The 24,410-nt window shown below is 34.3% G+C and overlaps 2 protein-coding genes across 7 annotated transcripts in view; both read right to left on the bottom strand.

Annotated features, from left to right (window-relative positions):
- Positions 1–1,167: 1,167 nt before the first annotated feature.
- Positions 1,168–4,334, bottom strand: LOC105270684 (uncharacterized). The gene is made up of 7 exons (XM_011311787.1): positions 4,152–4,334; positions 3,736–3,889; positions 2,794–2,893; positions 2,563–2,696; positions 2,104–2,305; positions 1,948–2,030; positions 1,168–1,336 (listed from the first exon to the last, which is right to left on the bottom strand). The coding sequence occupies exons 1-7, from the start codon at positions 4,213–4,215 to the stop codon at positions 1,168–1,170; spliced, it is 906 nt and encodes a 301-aa protein (XP_011310089.1). The 5' UTR covers positions 4,216–4,334.
- A 701-nt stretch (positions 4,335–5,035) lies between these two features.
- The window catches only part of LOC105268610 (cardioacceleratory peptide receptor), a 33,130-nt gene continuing 13,755 nt past the window's right edge, over positions 5,036–24,410 (bottom strand). For 4 of the 6 annotated variants that reach the window (XM_011308347.1, XM_011308309.1, XM_011308317.1 and 1 more), the window contains 6 exons: positions 11,199–11,334; positions 10,629–10,826; positions 10,183–10,277; positions 9,867–10,119; positions 8,247–8,427; positions 5,036–6,515 (listed from right to left, as the gene is read on the bottom strand). In XM_011308347.1, the coding sequence (XP_011306649.1) occupies positions 6,320–6,515; positions 8,247–8,427; positions 9,867–10,119; positions 10,183–10,277; positions 10,629–10,826; positions 11,199–11,334 (1,059 nt within the window). In that variant the 3' untranslated portion in view covers positions 5,036–6,319. The remainder of the gene's footprint in view (positions 6,516–8,246; positions 8,428–9,866; positions 10,120–10,182; positions 10,278–10,628; positions 10,827–11,198; positions 11,335–24,410) is intronic. The other 2 variants (XR_892352.1, XM_011308339.1) reach the window with 2 other exon arrangements.

Here is a 24,410-nt window from a genome sequence, read left to right as displayed (position 1 = left end):
TTATTTATTAAACATTAATTCTCCCATGTGAACTCTCATGATAACCCTCGTATGTAGTTGAAACCGTTATGAGGGCTTCTATCAATATAGATACGAGCGTTTCGAATAATGAGAAATAAAATTCATTTATTGAAGATGCATCTCCGTTGGTTATCTCAATTCCCCTCCATGGATACACCTTCCATGTTGGATCTGAAAGTAGAGATTATTCAAATCTCCGGAGAGAATCCCTATCTATTTTTGCAGAAGTTTCAGAATTGATAAACTTAATTCAATATCAATTTTTCATCTTATGAGATCAATTCCCCGCGGTACGTATTTTCAATGAGTTCAAATCCTTGTGCCACCAAAAGCACTTGCAATAAAGATGACAACATTAATCATCACTACAAGTTGTTTATTTAATTGTGAATAGTTATATCCAGTCAGCTGTAATAAGCATCCAATTGCATGTCGTGCAATAGCCGATAAAAATGCAGTCAAAATTACGGAATTTACATGATGGAATGGAAATTTAATCGGTATAGTAATTTTTCGCGGAAAGTTCAGATATAAGTGAGAGAATTCCAAAAATCCATAACAGTTCCGTAAAATATTCCTTAACCATATTTCGCTCTCAGGATTACGGGAAAGGTACGTGATTTTTATTGAATATTCGTCTGACCACCCCTCATACCCGTATTTCTCCATAACTTTCTTGATTGTATCACTCCTTCATAGACGTGAGCTATAAAATTTTACGACAGGCCAACAAATACGAGCGATTTTATCGCCGAAGAAAAGATGGATTTTGAATTACAAAGACAAAACTTATTTATATCTTTCAAGTTGCGCTTTGAATTGCTGTCGCCACTTCGGAAACTATTCCCATAATTCTCCATAATTCCCTGATCATGTACACAAATGGCGGAGAGCACTGAAAACTGCGTTGAAATTTAATTTTCCATTATGCCTACATGAAAGCAATTTCTCCAACTTTTTCCGGGAGCGAAAATGACTTTTCCACGCAAAGTTTTCCACCCCTCATTACCTTTTAAACCTTTAAAAAATAAAAAAATGAAGTGAAATGAGAAAACAACGAAAATGATAAATGCCACTGGAGTTCTGTAAATCCTGCAGATGGAAATGAAAGGCACAATTTGTGATACTTTGGAGTATTATTTATTATCATTCGCGTGCAGAATTTTGAGCACTCCTCGGAGCTGAATAATGGTTCCCCTTTGACTTTATTCGGCTTCTGGGAGTTGATACTTGTTTCAGAATACTTTCGATCCATTTATGGTCCCTTTCGTTTATCTCTGTCGTCGTGTTTTCCACTTTGGCTTCTCCTATCGCTCTAGTATCACAGAACATTATTGTTTCTCGAGTCAATTGCATTTCTACTCGGTACTTTTTTGTTTGAGGACTCGAAAATTGAAAATGCTCGAAAATATCGAAAGGGAAACAGTAATAATAATTAGAGGAAAATAGTAATAAAAATTTACTCAAATTGTTGAGTTGTCAAGGAAGATGTAAGAAAAATTGGAAAATTCGATATATTATTGAAGAGCATATCAATTCTCCAATTTTTCTCCATTTTCGGTTTGTACTAAAAATAATGGAGTTGTCGATATTTGAATTACACATTTTCACAAAGAAAATAAAAAAAACTGTTCAACTTTCACAAAAAAACAATTCTCTGAGGATTAATACGTAATAAAAAAAACTAAATTATCATTCCGATAATTCTAACGCGAAATAAATAAATGTAGAAGTATTTAATTTCTTTTTCATAGAAACGAGACAATGAGAGAATTGACCCATTAATTCGCTGACGTAATCCCATCGAAAAAGGCACTATTTCCAAATCCTCAAAGAGTACTGAAATCCTGAAATTACACCGCGCGATAATTCGCGGGGTGCCACTTCCATTGAAATTCAAAACCCGTTAAAAGCGCGATTTCTCACCTATTACGTTTCTCACATTTCGCTACCAATTTCTTCAATGCCAGTATTTCCTTCTGCGCTGCCTTCACTTCAGCATCACGCTCCTCGTTAATTCAACAGTTCCCGTCATTATCTGACATTAATAGGAAGATTAAATGCTTCTGGCGTTAAAATTACCTCAATAACTCCAGCGAGAGTCTCTAGATCATTGCCACGGTTCTCGGCGAGTTGATTAATAGCAATTACTTCTTGCGCAAATCTCGTCAATTGTGCACAGTAGCTCTGCTCTCTTTCCACCATTCCTTCCCATGCTTTTTCCCTCACTGCCAGACCATCACGCAATTCCTCCATATCTCCCATCAAGTTGCTCAATTCGGCTCTGTATATCATTTTCATTTCCATAAATAACGTGAAATTTCATGGAAATATTTACGCGCAAAAATATTTTTTATTAATTTTATTATTAATTTATTTAATTGCGGGAGGAGTGTCTTTGGACGTAAGGGTAATAGCTGAATTTTTAATAATTCAAAATGTAATCAAGTTTCCTGGGTTTCTTTCTCAGTTGAGATAACCTTTGAATCTATTGTGAGGTCGGGTTTTTCATTATGGTATAGAGAAGTTGTAGAGACTCACTTGGTAACGAAAACAATGGGATTGACCGAGTCGCCTTTCTGAATTTTATTCGCGCAAAAATCGCACAGAGAAGGAAACTCCAAGGGTTTCTCCGATGATCTGAGATCGGAGTTTAGGAATTCATCTCTCTGCTCCTAGAAATTTCTAGTCTTCTAGTTTTCTATTTTAATAAGGCATGTGTCTGAAGATAAATAGTAGAAAGCAATTAAATAGTAATGAAACTCCCCTCACCTCAATATTTTTTGATGATTCAGTTTTTAACGAGAGTCTGTCTTCCATCGCAATCAAGCGCTCTTCTAGTTCTTTTGTCCTGGATTGTTCTTGGTGGATCCTATCAAAGACTTTCATTAACGAAATCAAATTAGTGGTGGATAGAATGGTAGGATGAGGTAATTACGCATGACAATCAGCTGTCAGGGGATATCCGCATGATATATCGAGATTTTAACTGAGGCAATTGGCGATTTTTGTAGGAAGAAGTATTTCGACAGGATTTGCGATTCCCTGATTCAATTATCAATTACTTGTATTAATTGAAAATTCTGGGAAAAAATCGCCCGCTGAAATACTCCCCCGGAGGGAGTTTCCCCTAGTGAATTATTTTGAAAAAAAATAATCATTTCTTCATATTATATCACCAATATTTTGCTATTATAAATACAACATGATTTTAACACAAGATTTTAACATCCCGAGTGAAAAAATCAAATTCTGAAATCACGGTTGAAGCATACATAGCAAAAATTCACGTATAAATTTTTTTTTTTTGCAGATTATCGGTCGAATTGCTGTACGAAAATATAACGTTTTTATGTTTTGTTATTATTTAATTGCTCATGCAGTTTTGTGGTAGTGCGATCATTTTCATGAATTTTCTAGACTTCGTGAGTCATTCAATAATTTTTTTAATTAGAAATTCATGAATACTTCTCTCATTACTTATTATTGCACCCACGAAAAATTCACCAAAATTCAAATTTCAAAATTTTATTCATATTTGTTTTTTCGGCGAATGCCTCATGTATTTATTATTAAATCATCCTATATTTCATATGTACCATTTTTTTCTAGAATATATGTGGGTATATAGAATTAATATATATTTGGCAAAAATGCCGTTTTCGGTGTGGAAAACTGATGAAAAATCCAGACACTAATGAAAAACTAACTTACTGGGTCTTCAAGTACACATTCTCATTGAAAAGAGCAGCGGTGCGCGCCCTCATAACTTTAATCTTGTCCTCCTGCAGAATCCTGATAAACTCCGGGTCTTGAGGAGCATTCGTGGGTAGCAGAGACGTCGTGGACGAGAACTTTTCACTTCCCCCTGAATTGTTTTTCATATAATTCTATTAAGAAAGTCTCGAAAAACATTTCGCCGAGAAATTGAAACGGATATCTTCCAACGATTCTGCGAAACTTTTCGAGTTACATGTAATAAAAGGGAGAGAGTTACAGTGAAGGCATTACCGACACCTGTCACCAACTTTCACACTTTTCTCCATTATTTCCCTATTTTTCAGCCTAATTGACATAATGTTTCTACTTCGTCGAAGTAATCACTAGGAAAATTAAACGTATGGATTAACCTGTTGAATAGCTGTCAATTCGAGGACTTGTTGTACTCGACGTTTTTACTAAGTGTCTTGACATTTTTTCAATATTCCAGTGACTTCATCGAATTGAAAAACCTGTTGTGATGGGGCTGCAGCAATCGTTTGATAAAATGGACTGAAAAAATCTGCCGAATGCCCCGGGGGTGTTTCGGGAATAATTCCACTTTATTGATTTGTCCTCCTGGTACACATGTTTTTGTTTTGAGATTAGGACCCTCTCGAAGTAGTTAACAGAGTTTTGGCTTTCGAACAAAAGCTTTGAATCTGCAACTGAATTCCGCTTTTCAATTTTCCGATTAAATTGCACGAGAAAATTGATAAAAAAAAAATTCAGTGCTATCTAAATTAAATTCTCTAAAATACTGATATTTTATCGAACATTTTATTTTTAGTTTTATATAATGGAAAGGATAATTTGTCATCAAGTGTAAAAAATTAATTAATTCATCCACATCGAGTAAGAATTCAGGTTTTTATTTTTCAATAAACAATCGGAATGTTCAATTTTATATGAGATATTTATCAAATCTTGATTTCTCAATGTTTTTCCGCTGAGAAATTAAAACCATCATTGAATTGCGAAAATTGTAATGCGGGATTTTATCGTGTTTTCTACGATGCTTTGCGATTTTCAATCATTTTTTAATAAAACCTGTAAACTATAAGAATTGTCAAGGTGATTTTTTTATTATTTAAATGATTATTTGTCTCAAAGGGTAAGAGAATCCTTTCGTCTTCATTTACTTTGATTTAGAATTCCGAGGAGGTATTAATAAAAAGATTAAAAGAAGACTTGGGAGATAGTTTCACTTGGTTTATTCACAATTTTATGAATACATGAAATTTTGAACGTCATAGATACACATTACGTTAAGGAATACATAAATATATTCTAAGTGAATTCCATCTCAATGATTTTTCTCCAGGAATTAAATTTACTCCATTCACAGGACATTTAGGATTCCTAAAATCCGGGCTTGTTATTTCCACAGTATAGATTAAATAAAAATCCTATTATTTCATATTAAAGTCGACTATCACCAGAATTCTATATAAATATCATATGAAGAATGATTGACAGGTCTTTTAAGTCAACGTTATTACAATATTTATATATGTACACAGATAAATACTTGAGCGCATCGTTTTCCGTGGATTTCATGAGAGTTACGACTACACAAGTAGTTTCGTAAGTCATGAAACAGATAAATACTGATAGAATTGCATAGCAATGATTCATGTCATATTCTTTCGTCTATGAGGAAGTGCCGCAATGGAACTCTGGAAATACTCCAAATAAGTTGAGGAATGGGAGCATGTGTGTCAGAATTCAAATTATTAGAAAAATTTATAGCAATTTTTTTTCCTCAATTACACTAGGTTCGTTTGGAATGGCCGCATCCTCACAGAATAATAAAATGCGAGGCTTTCATCTCCTTGTGGAAGCGGTTAAACGAAACGTCGATACTTTTAATTCTCCAATTACATCGTCGTTACGTTAATCTGAAAATTCTGTAATTAATCCGGCTTAAATCCTCTTTGTTTTGAAGCTATTTAAACTAGTGGAGGAATTGTAGAATATTTTTTTTTGTACAGAATAGCTCGAGGAAACGTTCGTCAAGAAAATTTCTTCATCGTTTCGGAGTCTGATTGCATCAATATATCTCTCCAGTATTGTATTATTAAAATTTTTGCCTAAATGAACAGAGAAAAAAGATTTCTTGATTTCAGAAGAAGTCACTTAATTCTTGGATCCATGAGATCTGACAAATAAATCGCATGGAAGAATACTTCGTTTCGTGAATTCTCTTCATTATTCACCTCACCCCTTCTTTGAATATTCATTAAAATTTATAAAAATTGTTTATTCTCTTCAGATCACTTTCCATACACTTCTTCCTGTTTTCTGCAAAAGATCTTCTACACAAGTTCAAATTCCTGGAATTAATTGATTTCTCCTGAGTAAGAAATGTTTATTATTCTCTGTATTGATTAATAATGACAATGGCTCTGATATTTACACGCGAATAAATTTGTTATATTCAATCTAACTCACTGTAAGTCGTTAAGCTGTCAGTTTTTCACAAAACAAGTGGTGGATTCTTCAGCTTTGATTCAAAAACTTCTGCTGTTCATCCACATCAAACCAGAGACACCATCACGTGTTTTCTTGATGTCGAGTGGATCATAGCAATGTGGTTGCTACGCCTCGATGACTGCGCTGTCAATGATGTTGTAATTGTTGTCCTCGTGCTGTGGTGATTATGACTGGTGCCAAAGCAGTGATGTGTACGTGAAGGGCACCATCCAGAAATCCAGGAAATCGCCTGCATGTTCCTACCCGATGACGCGGTCAGTGTGGAAATGAAAATGTTATTTTAAATAATTTTGTTACTGTTATTTTTAATTCTTCACTGAAATTTGCAATGAACTTGTTATTGTTAGTACCCATTGAATTAAAGAAAAACAAGATTGAATAACGATCAATCGTGTAAATACTTGATCGACGCGTTTTTCCCAGTGTAAAAAGAGGAATTATTCATATAATGGCAATCGAGACGCGTCCTGAGAATAATCGAAAGAAAAAACAGCAACTAGAAATCTAAATATCGTCTTTTCAATGCTAGCTCCAGACGTTTGTATTTTAAGAAAATATGAAAGTGATCGATTTTTCCCGGTGATCGCTCTAAATTTTATTCAAGAATAATATTACAAATTACGAAATATTACGATATATTTATATTACTTTTTTAAATACTACAAACAAAAGGGATATAAATTGTTTACTGGCAAAATATTATTGGCCGGAATTATTTTTAAATAATTTCCGAGTAATTCTCAGGAATTACTGAACAAGCTCATCCGTTTTTCGCTCAACTTGATAATGCTATTCTAGAAATTGGAGTCCTGAACGCATTTATCACCATGAAATTTCAATGAAACGCGGGGAAAGTAATAATGCGCAATCACTGCTGCCATGTCAGAGTTTCCAAGTGATTGAGGACCTTTCCCTTCATGAATTGAGAGTTCACTCGAAGCCTTGAACCGGCTACATTAAACGGAAAATGACAGAACAATTTATCAAATGCCCTGGCGTCATTTTCTACAAAGAATGTTCATACGATACAATCCGTTGATGATACTAGAAATAGAGGAATGAAATCAACAAAGGAAGAATGAAGAAAATGATGGAGATCAAAAGAAGAAACAAGAATGTTATAACATGCATACTTTACTCGACGTCTTATATTCTTCTGAAAAATGTGATTCTCCACGATGAAATATCCCCGTAATAAATCATTCAACCGTTTGTTTGCCTTTTTTCAGTCGATTTTTTTTCAGATATTGAAACCACATTCTGGGAAATTATGTCATTATGTTTTGTTTCATGTGGGAGGCATAAACGAAGTCCAAAGGAAACTTAATTGCATGCAGACAATTCGAAATTTAGTCAATGTGTGAGCTTCGTACCCGCACCACCACATCAATCACAACCATTTCCGGCTCATCAAAGAGATCCACGCAATTATCAGTCAGTGGAAGAGGGGGCACATCAAAAGCTCATTTTAGAATTTTCTGCTGTATTTGATGCGTGGCTACGGCAAGTCTAAACGAATATTTATGGATATCTTCATTTAACGGAACGGCAATTCATTTCGAGAGGCTACCCACTTCCTGATTGAGTGATTTTACATCAAACTCATGTGGCTTTGAATTATTGAAAAAATAATTTATTTCGCCCACTTTGAATAGCACCTCACATGATCCGGTGACTGCAAATGAACTTAACCATTTTTGATTAAATAAACCCTCAGCAACAATGAGAATAAAATTTATCGATATTTGGTAATTGCTTAGTCTATTTTCTCTCAAAGAATTTTCACTGTGAAATGATTCCAAAAATGCCGCGAGATCTATAATTTTTTAATAACTTTTTTGCGAAAGTTTTTGACCTTTTTGTCCATTATTATTGGTGAATTGTTGGTAAAATTTAAATAGTGATCACCGTGTGATGCAATGAGTTGAGGAGTGACTAGTTTCTCGATGATTCTATCATGAGGATCTTACCGTATAGTTTTGCAGAATGATGTGCTGAAGAAACAATAGATGATGGGATTTGCTGCTGAGTTGAGTGGAGTTAAACTCTGGATGAAGGTTGCTATGGCGATGTTGGCCTGGGTGCGCGGTATGTGGCCGTATACTTGGAGTAAATCGAAAATAATGTAGGGACTCCAGCAAAGTACGAACACTGCAAGAAAGGAGAGGTTGATGGCATTAGAATGACCGCAGTGTTGGTTTTGGCATTGATCGAGAGTTCAAACCGATAGCACAATAAAAAAACGAGACAAATCTCAGTACAATAATAATGACACGAGAATAATTTTCATTCCATGAATTATTTATTGATTTCGGAAGCTGTTGATTTAATGACAAAATATCCGACGACTTTTTTTGTCGAGGTTTTAATCGCCTACAAAAATGATCGGTAATAATTCTGCTTGAAATCAACAGCAGGGAAATTGATAATAGCGGTAAAATGTCCAGTACGAGAGTTCAGAGGCGTCATATTTATCTGATATTTTTACGGATCCTCATAATTCGAGAATATGATAAATAATGTGGGGCAATATTCGTGCAATTATTAAAATGCAACGAATTCTCGGTGCATCCATGTGCGATTTAAATTTCTAGCAATTGCACTAAAAATCTTTATAAATTTGAGGGCGAATAACAAGAAATCTTACTAAAACAGTAGTGGAATTTTTCTAGAGAGTTTTTCGTCGTGTAGTTATATTTCTCTACAGGGGTGGTTCGCGTTGATTCAATCTTATGGTACTACGATCCATTACGAAATTGATTACACTGCACGAAAAGCTTTTACCGAATTGTCTCCAGTCGGATGATCACATAATAGCAACGATCGCATCGGATATTTAAAGAATTCTCTTATCAAAAGGTTTAATCGCAAATTAACCCGTCTTTTTAGTCATTATTTCTCGCAATTTCTGTTTTGTTTTATTTCAATTTGACGTGGGAATGTGCATCGATTGATCAACTCGGCCGTACAGATTAAATAGAAATGTATCCACGTACATATTAAACACATACGTCCACTCGTTACCTTTGCATTGTCAATGAAAATAATGCGATATTTAACCACTGGGATGCGAATTAATGAATGACGACTGATGAATAAATAGCGCATTTGCTTATTATGCGGAATTCGAAACAATTGGAAATATAAATAAAGGAATATTTGTAAAACTCTGTTCAAACCGAATCAAGTGAAGTCTAAAATTGTTTAAACATAAAGATTGATAATTGGATGAAACAATATATTAGGCAATGCAGACATTGTGCTTGAGGAATATTGAAATATTTTTGGGATTTTCCATGAAATTAATGCACTCGCCCTAGATTACCCCAGAAACAGAAATCCAATATTCCCATATTTTTTTTGTTTCAAAAAAAAAAATTCTGAAAAGTTTGCCAGAAATTTTTTGAAAATTTGGAAAAAATATTCCGATTACAATTTTTTTTTACGCAGGGACGTCGTAATGTTTGACGAAAAATTCAGACAGGGATTACAGGAGGTTGCGCCCCGGAATTGCGGTAGAGATAAATAATTTGTATAATTGATTATTTTTCTCCGTGCATTTCGTGAGAGAATTGAACATGAGGACTCACCGAAAACGATGACAAACGTCATTTTAACAGTCTTGATTTTAGCTCTCGGTATGAGCCCTCTGGAAGATGCTCTCCTATCTCTCATGGGCCCTTGTCTCAGTACACTACTTTGAGACCATATTGTCGCCACAATGACAGTGTAGCATCCACCAATGATTATCGTTGGAACTACGAATAATGTGAAACTGACTAGGGTCATGTAAACACGCCACTTAAGCGGTGAACTCAGCTCAATCCAGCACTGCTTCTTACCCTGGAAAACGTAATAACGGAAATTCTCACTTATGTACCAAGTCGTTGTCAAAGTGTGTTGTACCTCTACCACCGTTTCCTCGTAGAGGAAGATAATTGGAATGCTAAAAGCCGCGGACAATCCCCAAGCAGCTGCCACCAGGGCTCTCGCTCTCCACCCTAAGACAGAATCAAAATCAATATTCTACGACATGTCAATGTCTTGAAGATGTTTGGAATAATACTCATTTTATAATATAGAAATCTCTATTTACGAGAGAAAATAATTACTGTTGGAGAATTACACTTGAAATTTCTGGTCAGAAAAGTGGAAATCTTTAGCAATGATAAAGAGTTTGAAGAGATGAATAGAATTTCTATAGAATTTTTTACATTTCCGACGAAATTTTTCAATTAAAAAATTTTTTTCTTTCGATGTAAATAAATCCTGTATTGTGCGATGTCATATATATTAGATGGGATGAGAGTTAAGGTGATGAGATATCATGGACATTATGTTGGAGTACTCACAGCTGCCAGAGAAATTCATTGGTCTTGTGATTGCATCATATCTGTCAATTGATAACGCTACAAGTACGTAGGTTGAGCTGTACGTGACTAGGACTTGACAGAATCTTATGAGCTTGCAGGCTATATTTCCGGCATACCAAGTGACTGTTGAACGCCACACGATATCTGTCAATACAGAGATCAACCCAACCAGCAGATCTAAGAAAGACAAAGTCCTCGATTTAATTTCCGTTTTGAAAGAAGGCATTTTTCCGATACGATTATCCATCATTCAGACACACTCTTTCTTTCAGAACTCACTGGATCGAAAGTCCAGGTTGTCATGGTGATTTAAGTCTAGCTTGAATAGAGAACGAATTATTTCTGTTGAATAATTCTAAAGGAACATGAAATGCATTTCATCTCAGAGAATTTATGCACATCTGGAATGACTCGAGTGAAAGGAGTCAAACAAAAATCTTTGTAACATCACGGAAATAAAATAAGTAATTCACCCAAATCGATTGACTATTTTTGCGTCGTTTATGAACGATTTGATATATCAATAATCCCCACAGACAAACAAATTACCAGCGAACGCCAACTGTTTGATGAAAAAGTCCATTCGTGATTTCCGGCGTTTTCCCAAAAGCAGACCTGCCAGTACTGCTGTATTACCTGCCACAATTACAGCGAATAGCAGCCACAGTACTGTAAACTGTTCCGTCTGTAACACCAAGTTCTCAAATTAATGACAGTGCATTCACTGTAATTTTTCTGTAATAATATATAATAACAATGAAAGATGGCTGTACAGATGCCCCGAAAAAAGTAATTACTTTTGCTGAGTAAATTTGCTTGGTACAAATTAATTACTCACGAGAATTACTTAACAGGAGAAGTTAAATGATTTTTCAAGCGATTTTTTATTTTCAGTGTAGAAAAAAAAATAGCAGTTTCATTGCTCCAGTAGTTTTTATCCGTGAGATTTTTTATCATAGCAATAACAATGATGAATTATTATAATGAATTTGTCTCACAGGGGCTATCATGATATTAATGTGTTATTTGTTTGTAGGGGTTAGTTTATTTACTGGAGTTAATAAATAAATTCAGGAGGTCACCGACGCTGTAAATTTTCAACAGCCCTCGCATTATTCAGACGATAATAGAATTCTATTTTCCCTTTAGAACCCTTGGAGTGAGAAGTCTAGCCCATTCCGTTTACCCTATATAGATATAAATCATGGAGTCTAGTTTATGATTATCCACAGGTAATTGTTATCCAGATGGTTCACTGGTTTTCTTATCTCTCATAACACACACCTGCTGATAGGAAACATAAAGAATGAGCATCGTAATGTTACAGGTGGAAAATGGCATGTCAGTATGATATTAATCCACAAAAGAGCGAACAATTTTTGATTGAGAACTTCTGCTGCCATTTTTGAATTTCGTATTTGAAAATTCAGAATTTTGTAGAAAAATTAATAATAAATACAGTAATTATCAATTTCATTAATCTGGAAAAATGAATAGAAAATAAGAAAATATGTTTTTAAATTTGCAGTCCTTTCGGGATTCAAAAGGCAATGGCAATTCAAATAAATTGAGTTATTCTCATTCACGCATTTTTACCGATCCCACACTTCTAATCGAGTTTGACGATTTTTTTCGATAATGAGTCATTGAAAATCTTTTCTCTAGTGTGCGGATCATACCGATTACAGCCATGATACCTGTCCATGATATTCCCTCCAATTATTGGCGCTTGATGTTGGCCTTTTTCCAACGAATCGACGCCTAAATTTGCAGTTCAATATTGCAATCCATATGTCACCCTGAATTTAACCAAAAATTTCTGAATTGCTGATCCACAAAAAAGGTTTTATGGTAATTTAAAAAATGAATTTTTCCTTTGCGGAGAAAAATGTGGAATTTTTCTCCGCACGGGAAAAAATTCACTTTATATCTTAATCTTTATTGAGCGATGTATATTGAGTAAGTAATAAGTAATATCAAGTTGCCATGTAACACGGCTACTCTAATGGAAATTTTCTATTAGATGAAAGGATTTTATCCAATTTATATTTAAACTCTACTGTTATGCCATCAATTGAATAATTTATTAAACCAGTTCTTCATACAAGGCTAACGATATAATTGTAATTTGCGATTTGGAATTAACCGAACCCCTGATGGAAAAAGTTGTACAAAATCAGTTGATCGAGTTACACCTGGGGTTAAATCATCGCCTGAATAAATAACATATGGATCTAATAAAGACTTTGAACTGGATATTACATGCTATCATGTTGCATCATAAATTTTGTTGCTAAAATCACGACGAAATGGGTTACAATGAAAACTCAATTAAGACAACTTCCGGGTTCGATGGCGGCCGGATAATAACTAGGTATGAGCAGAGGAGCGGAAAAAGTTTATGAAAAACCGTTCGATAATTTATTCTGAAATTGGCGAATCGTTCTTTATTCATTACGTATTCATTACGGTTCAATTAAATTCATTTTACGATGAATATTATTGAATTGGAGTGTAAGTCTCGCCGGATAGGGAATATTTTTGGATATTCCTGGAACACATACATTGGGAATCACATTAATATTTTTTTAATCACATTGATCACCGTAATCTATCAATTAATGCAATTACTCGTTGGTGAAAATGTCCTTTGACATTGAATGCGTAATTTCATTTATCATTTAATGAAATTATTTTTGCTAAAAATCTCATTTGACGCGCAATTTGTCATCAAGCTACTTAATAGTAATGTTAACTAATTCGTGCAATTCTCTTCATCCATCAATTAATTCAATGATGATATCGAGGCGCTGTGCTATAAAATAAATATTCAATATGTTCTTCACTTATGCCTTTTTATTCTTCAATGGAAATAAATACGTTTGAGTTCACTTAATAAAATGTAATGTATTTCAATAAAATACGATAATAAAATATTCCATAATATAATATATTGATATTCTCAGTTTCATGCAAAGCTGGTCAAATAATTTTTACTCCGAAGAGCGGTGACATTTTTAGTTACACCTACATGTTTTTGAAAGAGCAATTATTTCCTATGAGAATTAAATTGAACAAGTATCTCTAATTAATCAAAAAAAAGGATGAGAGCAACAAAAATGTTTCTAAGAAAAAATCGTTATCGATTTCGATATTTTCGCATCGATTTTAGGCTTCTCAAATATTGTACATTATGAAGTTCAAAATAAATTTCAACTTCGATGGTGAATTTTTTTTATGCGTTATTATTGTATAAAATTCATTGCTTACGGAGAAACGGTGGAGAGTCCGAAGGGTTTAGCCTGAGGTGAATAAAAAAGAGAATTGAGGGTGAAAAGTGCTAGAAAAAAGGTTTCCTCGTAATTTAAATCTCTCGCGTGCCTTTGACACACTCATTTAAAAAATACCATCTGGTTCGTACGACGTGTTCCAGTAAAGGGCTGAAGGAAACCGTCACCGAGATTTAACCCAGCATTAATTTTGTATCGTCCGTTCCTAGATTAACACTGTAACAAAAGAAATTAATGAAGAATTGTACCAGCTGCACGTCAAACTAACATTTTCACCAGAGATTCACTTTTCGATGAGACAGTTAATGTTTTTAATGTCCAAAAATTTTGCGAACACTGTGCAAATACTCTCATAAATCTTATTAATGTCAAATATATTTCCTTGTGGTTAGTAAATATTCCTGGATAAAGAAAATTTTTTTCTCGATGCAAAGATATATTTGTTTTTCATTCCAATGATTTGGTGTTGCTTTACTGTGGCTATGTCCACCTTTTCAAACTTTGTTTTTTGTTCTATTTTTCTTGTTTATGAAAGTCGCGTGATTTTTGAACTTGGAAAACAATAAAAACTGAAATCTTTTCTGGTGAATGAATGAAGCGGCTGTCAGGCACGTATAGAAGATCCTTTTATACATTACAGAAGGTGCAGAGAGCAGAAGCCGGATAAAGCACCAAGTTATTACGCAGATCTGGTCATAACTTTTTATATCTACAGACTTAATGTATTTCTTTGATGTTTTTATGAGTTAATTATCTACATAGTTCGAATGCTTTCAGAGAAAGTCAAGTCGAGCAAATCTAACATTTTTGCAAAGTAATATATTTACATTATAATATTTTAAGGGGTAAATTGAATGAAACATAAAGCGGTCCCCTCTACAGATGGTTAATTCTATGATTCGCGGGAGAATGGAGAATATCTCATGCATTGAATCGACCACTTTATTGCATCCGGTTATTGTTAGCTATAGTCTCCTCTAATAAAACCTGAGTTTCACTTTTTCAGAACAGCAATAAACTCAATTTTCCGTCTGTGATACATGTGTGCTCCCACGGGAAGCCGAATCCCCTAATTCAGTCCCACTCGCGAGGATATATTCAAGCATATGAAATTTTTTCGATCTATTCAGAAGTAATTACCCGAGGGCCTCAAAATAATTCGGTATTTCCCTCAAATTTCGCTGGTTAAAATCACAATCACACATTTTCAATGTTTATTATTACTATTATCTTGAAATATTATATAAACAATATAAATATAAATATAATATTATTTTGTAATTCGACGTAAAACCGACACGAGATATTTAAAAAAACGATTAGACAACTTTGAACTAAAAAAAATTGAAAATTAAAATTTTAAGAAATTTCGATCAGAGTTCTCATTTCATGATCTGAAAAGGACATTCAACAGTAGTAATTGCTACAGCACCAATTTGAATAAAAAGATATCCACATTACCCTATAATTAATCATTTCTGCAGATGAAGGGTTATTCAAGAAAATTCAGATCACGCCACTAGCGCAGTAAAACTATGGTGTCTTGATCTCGTTATGAGAAGATTACCAAGATTACAGGTCGTTACCAGTATATTCCGAGGTAACAAGATAACCAGGATTCACTTGGTTCGGAGTGAAGATTAAACCGAGATCGGTGTCGTCGTGAATATATCCCAGCTGCAGCCCCCGAGATTGTAAAAACTGAAATGCGAAGGTGAAACAGAAAATCTAGTTAGAAAATCTAGATTTTTGTTGACAGTAACTTTCTTGAGTCTCGGGCTATTGCTCTTCTCTTTCTATAATCGCTCTTTATTCTCGGCAAATCCTCCGCTAAAAGCTTCGCACGAGAATAGGTTTATATACACTTGATGGGTGTTAAACGAACCGTGGCGGAATCATTTATGCTAATGCACAGAGAACTGCCATCACTCTGGCTCATGTTTGAAACTGCTGAGTGAAAGAGGGACAGTCATTGTTCCGCCCCCACGGAGAAAAGACATTTCTTATTGCTACAAAGGAAAATCCTTTAATTCCGCGGACTTCCAATTCAGCCGACTCTGAGAAAAAAAATACATCTGATAAATCAATTTACTTGGCACAAATAATAGTAATAATAATAGTAGAGTACATTACGATGTGCAAGAGAAAAGACGTAATTTTTTACCCGGTGTAACACCCGTCAGGAAGTAATTCTTTTTTACGTATCGTATAAACTTCTACGATGCCTGTGAAAACTCATCCCCTATTTTTATATGTATGAAATTTGTACACAAGCATTCGTACATGGAGGGAAATATCCAGTAAAATTACGGAATCCTCTGGGAAATTCTGTAATAAAAAGAGAGTAATGGAGAAGGAACAGAATTTCTATTAAATATTTCTATAAGAATTTATTCGGCAAACGTAATTGCTTTTTTTATTCGTTATATCTTTTTAGCCGTAATTGAATAATGAGTGACCGCCAGACGGGTTTGATGCAATTTTAAATTACGCGGTTCAAAAGAGATTTCTTCATCTTAAAAATTAAATAAAACTCAAGATTCTGGTCATCTGGTAGTCATCTGATTTTTCAGTGAAAAAAATGGCGATTAATTTCATATCGAGTTTGAGTTGTAAAAAATTTTAAACTTTTTTAATTGCTAACTTTCTTCAGCCGTAAGCAATTTTTATTCAACTTTTCTGTCTGTGTAGTCAAGTGTTATGTGAACTTGATAGTTTTCACCCAAATCAAGTGAAAACTCTTTCGTTTAAGGACAAAGATAGGACCACGAGAGAATTAAAAGGCACAGGAGCATTTTTTCTCTGTTCTTTGTACTAATTTCATTGAAATTTTTTCTTCTATTGCACTTGATGGATCGATTAGACTGGCATCCCTTAGGAACTTTCCGGCCGTTTTTCCTGTTTCCTTGAGACGAAGAGAGAAAAGAAAAGTACGATAGTTTTTCGTTTTGTGTCCCTGACAAAAATTCATTCGTCATCGGGGGATCAGGAAGTTTTCAGAGACATTAGAACGAGTCCGGAAGGTCTTTCCTTTGTGCATGACCTGATCGTTTTTAACCCCTCGAGAACGGGATCGATAGTGCACCAAGAGAAATAATTAATAAAAAATGAATAAAATAAATCTTATAGAATGAATCTTCCATCAGCTGTATCCGAATTCCAGGTGAAAAATTCCCCTCAACAATTTAAAAGATCCAAAAAAAAACTCCAAAACACAAAAACCAAAATGTTTTAGTCTTTTCCTATTGAATGCCTAATGAATTGGATTTTTTCTTGTAAGATTGACTCATTTGTTAATTAATTCCAAAAATTATACTTTTTTGCGTCCTGCATGAAAATTGAAAGATACGAGAAAAATTCAAATAAATGTGTTCAAACCAAATCAATTTGTTACCAGCAGCTTATCCTTATAATCATGCTTAAACAAATATTTAATTGAACATACATTAATTAATATTAAAATGCACCCACACCGATGATTCATTGATTTTTAGCAAGCACCGGCTTTGATATTTATAGTAATAAAATGAATATAAAAAATATTCACCTCTCCCACGGGGGTGAAACTAAAAATGAATCAGGGCAAATCAATAAATAAATTGCAAAGTACTGAGAAAATAACAAAAGCTGGAACTAATTAATTTTATCCCAGCAAAATAACCTCCACAAATTGAGACCTAACAATTTAAATGAAAATGCCAGAATACTTTAGAGTGGATTGAGTATATGATAGCGGAAAAAGATGTAAAATTATCATAGAGATGACTGATCTTGAACAAAATGCGACGATTTTATTAATTTTTTACACGGACAACTATTCCACTGGCAAGAATCACTCTCATCAACAATTTTTTCAAACACATTATTCTGGAGGTAATTGTATAATACATTAACATTTCATATTCAATTTGAGTGAAGAATTTTGCGGAGAAAAGTCAAGAGAAATGAAAAAATAAATGGTAGGAGATGAGACGAGCCTAGGTTATCCAGCAGTCCTACTCCTTTCAAGAATTTCCTGCACGTTTTAATGAGCAAGTAAAATTCAATAGCACAAAAAAAGTGAATAGATTTCCCCATGAGCCTTCAAATCAGTGCCCTTGCGGTATTGATCTCGATGTTTATCTGCGATTAATAATATGATAATTTTCCAACAATGCGTCGAAAAAATACCTTTAAATATCTGCACAATTATTGCATTTGAAGATTTTATATTAAATAAAATTAACAACCAAGCACTGTTAAATAATTACTCAAAATTTATATGATTATAAATTATTCGTCTGTCGGGATTCCCGCCAATAGAAACGAGGCACTTTTTGTGGAATTGCTAAGTAACGATTTTATTTTGTGAACAATTAAAATTGCCGGGTGAAGCGTTACAATTATCAAACTCTGATAACGTGAATGAAACAAATGTGAAAAATGAATCGATTTGGGGAGAATTCCTTGCAAACTATTGATCAATAAATCGGCAATGATGTTCGTCAGAATAAATACTCAAAGTAAATAAATGGAATCGTTCTCCGATTCGATCCGATGCGCCATTTCGATCGGTCGAAATTCCGACGGGGAAATGATCCGACAAATACCCCTGGAACTTCAAAAATAATCGGATATTTCCCTCATGAGGTATCCTCCTGCGTATCTCACTATTTTTTTACTCATCCTCAAAACGAGATTACATCTAAAGAGACTCGCCCCCCCATGTAAGATGCAGTATTTATTTAACGCTATTATTAGTAGCTACTTCTCATTTTTCTTTTCCGCATATATCTCATTCCTAAGATTTACGGCCTTGTGCTGAGAAAGGGGGGTGGTTAAATTTATTCTCTGCAATTACTCAAACACGTCAGAGTTTCATTCAATCCCGACTTTTTTTCGATTTTTTGGACTGTAATTATTCATTGTGTTTTTTCAATTGTCATATGTTTTTAACTATGCCATTTATTTAACTATAAATTTGGGGAAGTATATATGTATATTCAATAGGGAACTTGCCGAAAATTAAATTTACATATGCTTGAATCTATGAGCGAAAGACTTTATGTCGGTAGCATTCACTCGCTTTTGTGCCAGCGTGGGTGAAAGTTAATTTATATATTTAAGAAATTCATTAGAGTCAATCAATGTTCCACTTGTGCATCATCATGACCTGTGGATTCTAATTTCCTACATTAATTGTTCATCAGCTGAATGACGGGTTATTTCAGCTTTCAAACGGCCAGTATAAAATAATTCATCTTCATTTACAATTGCGTCAATTGCGGAAATGACATTTGAATGGCTCCAGCATTTATTAATTAATGGTTAAAATAATTTATATGATCCACTGAGAATGAAATTTAGTGAGACTTAATTTCTCGTTCAACCCAATAAATTTCAAAATTGGTTTGATGATTTTTCGTCAGGAACTGAGCAATTTTGCAGAATTAAACAAAAAAAATCAACAGCTTCATAAAAATCATTGGGCGTTGGTGAATTCTTCGTTCTAGAGGCACAATAGGATAAATTTTCAGATTCCGTGAAATATTCGGGAAGTTTTATTAAATATTTCCCTCCCTGTTCTAGTTTGTCTCCTGCTGTGAATGCGAATTGTTTTGCCTTTGAGACCACTCCACAGAATTATCAGCAAGAGTAATTACTCTTCTGCCCTCGGATTCGTTTTTATTTTACATCTGAGGGGAAAACTTATCCCCTCGTTGGTATTTTCCACCTGGTGAATTACCCGCGTCGAATATTATCGGATGTACTTACCTGATATGGTCACTGGAACGTGGGAGCAAAGGCGTGATAGAAAGACCGAAGTGTGTGGAAAACGATAATGTCGTGTGTTAAAACTGAATATCTAAGCATATGAACATGAACGAATTGTTCAGCACAATGTTCACTGCACGGAAAAATATTCCTAGTGCACATAAAAAAGTGGAAATGTAAATAACATCAGAGAAATTTTCTATAAGCGTAAATTACGCTCGCAATCGACATAAATTAGGATTACATGAGTTTAATTTATAACAATTATGAACGGCATTTATGACGGAGAGAAATTTACGTTGTGAATAATTATTCACGTAAATTAACATTGTTTTAATTTGGAATAATAATTACGTGTTTATACAATAATTGAACAGAATTTTTAATTTATTATCCTATTTTTCATTAAATTTTACATTTTTGATGACTAATTCACTGAATCAAATTCATTATTAATTCGTTGATAAGTCAATAATTTTTATTGGGATTGCAATTTTTTGAGGAGAACAATAACAACATATTCGATTCTTGTCAATGACGAGACTTTCGAAAATTGGCGGAATTTAATGTTTAAAATTAGGATGACAATGTCTAAACTGGGGGAAAATTAATTGATAGGAAAATTGGAGAATAGTCCAAGCAGATATACCCACTGTCCATGATATTACCATGGGAATATGGCTCCATGTTCAATTTCCATGCAAGCTTTACCGAAGCATGATGATTAATTAGACCCAATGGGGGTTGTAGCACTTCCCAGAATTACGTCTAATTATTATCTCCAATAATGAATTCCTTGGTTTTCACTACATTTACGTTACCATGAGCTAGTTGAATCCATTACGCTTTGCCGATTTCGTTACATACTCCAATATTCACCTTCTCTCGTTACAAATCGTTGACTGTGTGGGTGTTCTAGTTTATGTCTACATGGCAAAATTCTCGTCCGGAGTTTCTGACGCACATATGCGTCAAAAAGAAGTCCGCAAATTAAATTAATATAATTTAAATAAATTGAATATTATTAAAAATACCATCTTGATGTTAGAGAATAAAAACATGATAATTATAATGCCGGATAAATTAGCTTATCGAAAACAATAATGGAAGATTTTTAATCCATTCTCTTCGAAAAAAAATAAAATAATAAAAACATTTTTTTCAGAAAAGAATAGATCCCCTTTTCTGGAAAATTAAATTTCCCCTCAATCCACAACTATCTCTACTATCAAATGAAGATGTTCGAAATTCTCACATATTTATCTTTCTGTAAGTATCGGAGATAGAAATGAATGATAACCTCCTGTCGATGATCAGTGAGAGGAAATCCGCGGAGAGTCCTGGAGAACGCGTAAATCCTATACATGAGGGCGGAAACCCTCGAAAACGGAAAACCCGTACTTTCGCCAACTTCTGGTGAATTTATATCGTAACATACATCAGCCAGGATAGTCAAGTAGATATTCTGGGGCCACGCGGTTCATCTGGACAATTTAAAAACGTCTGCATATAGGAACCAGAAGCCACAGTACCGGCGAGCTGAAAGCAGAGATGAAACTAGCAGTCATCACATGACGAGCAAGATATTTGCGACTTATGAAACGCTTCGTATCAAAGGGCATCGAACAATGCCTGGAGCTTTTACATAAATCTCTTCAAATTCGACAGTGAACTGTTTGGACGTTATATTAGGTAGAACGAGATATTTATTGCCATGGAAATACTGGAAAAAAATCTCTGCTGACATTTCTATAATCTATAATAATGATCACATTAATTCGGAAACGATAAGTCAATAAAATTCCTATCTTTTCAACAGTACATGACTCGGCAAGTGAAATGATGAATTACGAAGAGTTTCCTCTGAAGTACTGGGAAAATTTATCAACCCTTTCTACTCAACTCCTCTAGCCTTCAAGGATAATTAATTATAGAAGTTTCTCAGTGAGTCAGAATAGCCATGTTCCTTGAGATCGTATAAATGTGAAACGTAAAATGAGCGGCTTTTTTAAATGAAAAACTTGCGGTAAAACGTCAGACCTAGATCCACAGACAGAAAATTCCGCCTTCTTCAGAGATACAAATTTAAAAATACAACGAATGTTTAAATAAAGAAGAAAGTTTTTGACAAAGTGGATATCAGTATTTAAAAAACCGGTCTCCATTAATCTAACATAAAATTCCCATCAATTTCCGTCTGTAAATTGGACTTTTAAGTTATCGTTAAATTTATCTTCTCTTTAAATAATAACTCCAACATATTGCAGACCACAAAAACTAACAGGTCTATGACAACAGCGTCGGGAGAACCCTTGACTGGAGAAGTTACTCCAGAGGCTCTTCCTGGTTTTATTGCTTTTTCATGTACCTCTTTTTTATGAGGGTCCACCCTTCTCCCTATTCAACTGGGATTTAATAGATCACTGGTATATACCTTGGATGAATTCTCTTCGTCGATACGCTAAGAATATTCAGTCTGAGTTTCTCCTCTTTATCTCCTGCCGCCTAAACTCATAGGATTATCCTGATAAAATATAGAGTTTATCCAGACCCCCAGGATTTCTCCAGACCCCAATCATGAGTTCAACTCCAATTCACGCAACGACAAAAACTACAAGAATTTAGGATTTTGTTTAATCCATTCTAGAATCTGACAGTAACAACTGGTAACCGGATAAAAGGTAGAGAAAATAAATGTTTGATCATACTCTATAGTTATTATTTCTTAATCACCTTTTTCCCCTCATTTTATCGGGTGTCATGGTTCATTCCTATAAAAATTGTTCAAAAACGATTTCTTCTAATTATTATAAAATATTTTTTTGAGGGTTGTCTCGTTTTAGTAGAAATCTTTTTTATAGGTACGTCTTCATACAAGAAGTGTTGAACCAGTTAATGAGACATAGCCTCTCAGTTTATGGAAAAGATTACAGAGATACTGGCGTATTGGAAGTTATTGAAGAAATCTTCATGGTTTTATTTCATAATAAAGAATATGATTCTTGTTTGTCTGGGTAGTGTGCCCATAAAAATTGCGACTAGCCACAAAGAAAGAATAAGTTTCTTTATCTTATAAGGAGCATTACTAGATTCATGAAGATTGTTTTCTTGACATTAAAAAAATATTTGTATATCTCTAGGTATTTAAAAAGCCTGTCGTAATTAATTTGACGGATGAATTCCCGACAGAAGTTGCGTCTTTACATTTACATAGAGATTCGTAATTGCTTGTCGAAGAGAACAATTTCCCAATCTTCTCAGCGACTCAGATTGATTGAAAATTAGAGCAAAGTTGGTCAACTCAATCTACGGTCTGTGACCTCGAGCAGAGACTTGAGGAAACTCCTGACGATGAAGAGGTAGACTATCGCAGGACCTCCATCAAACATACAATGAGAAATTAGGCTGTCTCTGCGGATAAAGAAGCATCACTAATCAGTAAAGTTTTACTCAAATACTTTATCTTTTTATTTATTTCAATAAAACGTCAATTTCAAAATAATCCAGAACCCAATAATTGTGTTATTAGGTGGTAAATTAATTTAATTTCGCGGAAACAATCGTTGGAGTTGGACAGCGATCAGCATGATTTCTTCATTGAACCATCGATTTGAGTAAAACATTTAAGGAAACATTATGATGAACAGCTTCACTGGGAACTAGTTCAGCTGGTGCAAAAACTGACAACTGAAGCAGCGAGACCACTAGAAACCACAACACAGTATTTTCGTAATGTATAGCAGCATGAGTTGGTGACAGGTGTCATAAAAAAGGGAATGTCGAGAAAAAATAAAAAGTGGATCGATCTTCACACACTTACGGCGACTCCTCCGGGAGCTATAAATCGCGAACCAGATTCCACAGGGTGGTTGTTATAGCTGTCTTGGCTTATCTTCGATTTCTCAATACTCACCTCGACATGTGTCGAGTCAATGACTTGGAAACTCAACGAAAAAAAAAGACTTACATTGACATATTGATCAGCTTCTCCTGAAAATTCTTTAGATTAACGTCATCTCTCGAAACTCCAATCTCTTCCTTTGAAGAGATCATCCAGGAGGCCAATCTCAATCGGAAATTCAAATACCATCGAGAAACGCAAACTTCCAATTGGAAAAATCAAATGAGATTCGATTTTTTTTTTATTTCACAGCAAAAATAAGTTTTCAATTCCACTTTCTCGAAGTCAAAGCACGTGAGTAATTTTTGTGGCTTACATCTACGATTTTCGCAAGACTAGAAATATATATTTAGGACGTTTTTTCTTTCTGTCGTTTACCACATGTTCATGGTAAATTGGTCGGTGTTTAATATTTAAGAAAGTTAGGTTGTTTTCGACGTTAAAAAGTTTATTGAGTTTACTTTTCACTCCAGAAATAGGAAAATTTGGATTGTTACTCATTCCAATAGACGCTCGTTAATTTCACTAGTATGGAACAAAACGGTAGAACTACATTTTAGTAATAATTATTTCATACCGTTCCTTTCTATTATGAATTTATCGTTATATTTTTTTTTCATGTATGTACTGGGTTGTTATATCTAGGATACGAGAAAGTATAAAATGAACAATTTTGGGGGTATTTGTGGGGTATTCTCGAGCTGATGGAGGAATAAAAAGTGAAGGGGAAAATTGGAGACGATTTCAGCGGTAACAACTGCCAAACGGTGACGAACTTGAGGATAAATTGCGGATAATGACACGCTCCGACTGTCT

The sequence above is a fragment of the Fopius arisanus genome, unplaced genomic scaffold (genome assembly GCF_000806365.1).
Source record: "Fopius arisanus strain USDA-PBARC FA_bdor unplaced genomic scaffold, ASM80636v1 scaffold00003, whole genome shotgun sequence".
NCBI lineage: Eukaryota > Metazoa > Arthropoda > Insecta > Hymenoptera > Braconidae > Fopius > Fopius arisanus.
This window is presented reverse-complemented; position numbering and strand designations above follow the sequence as displayed.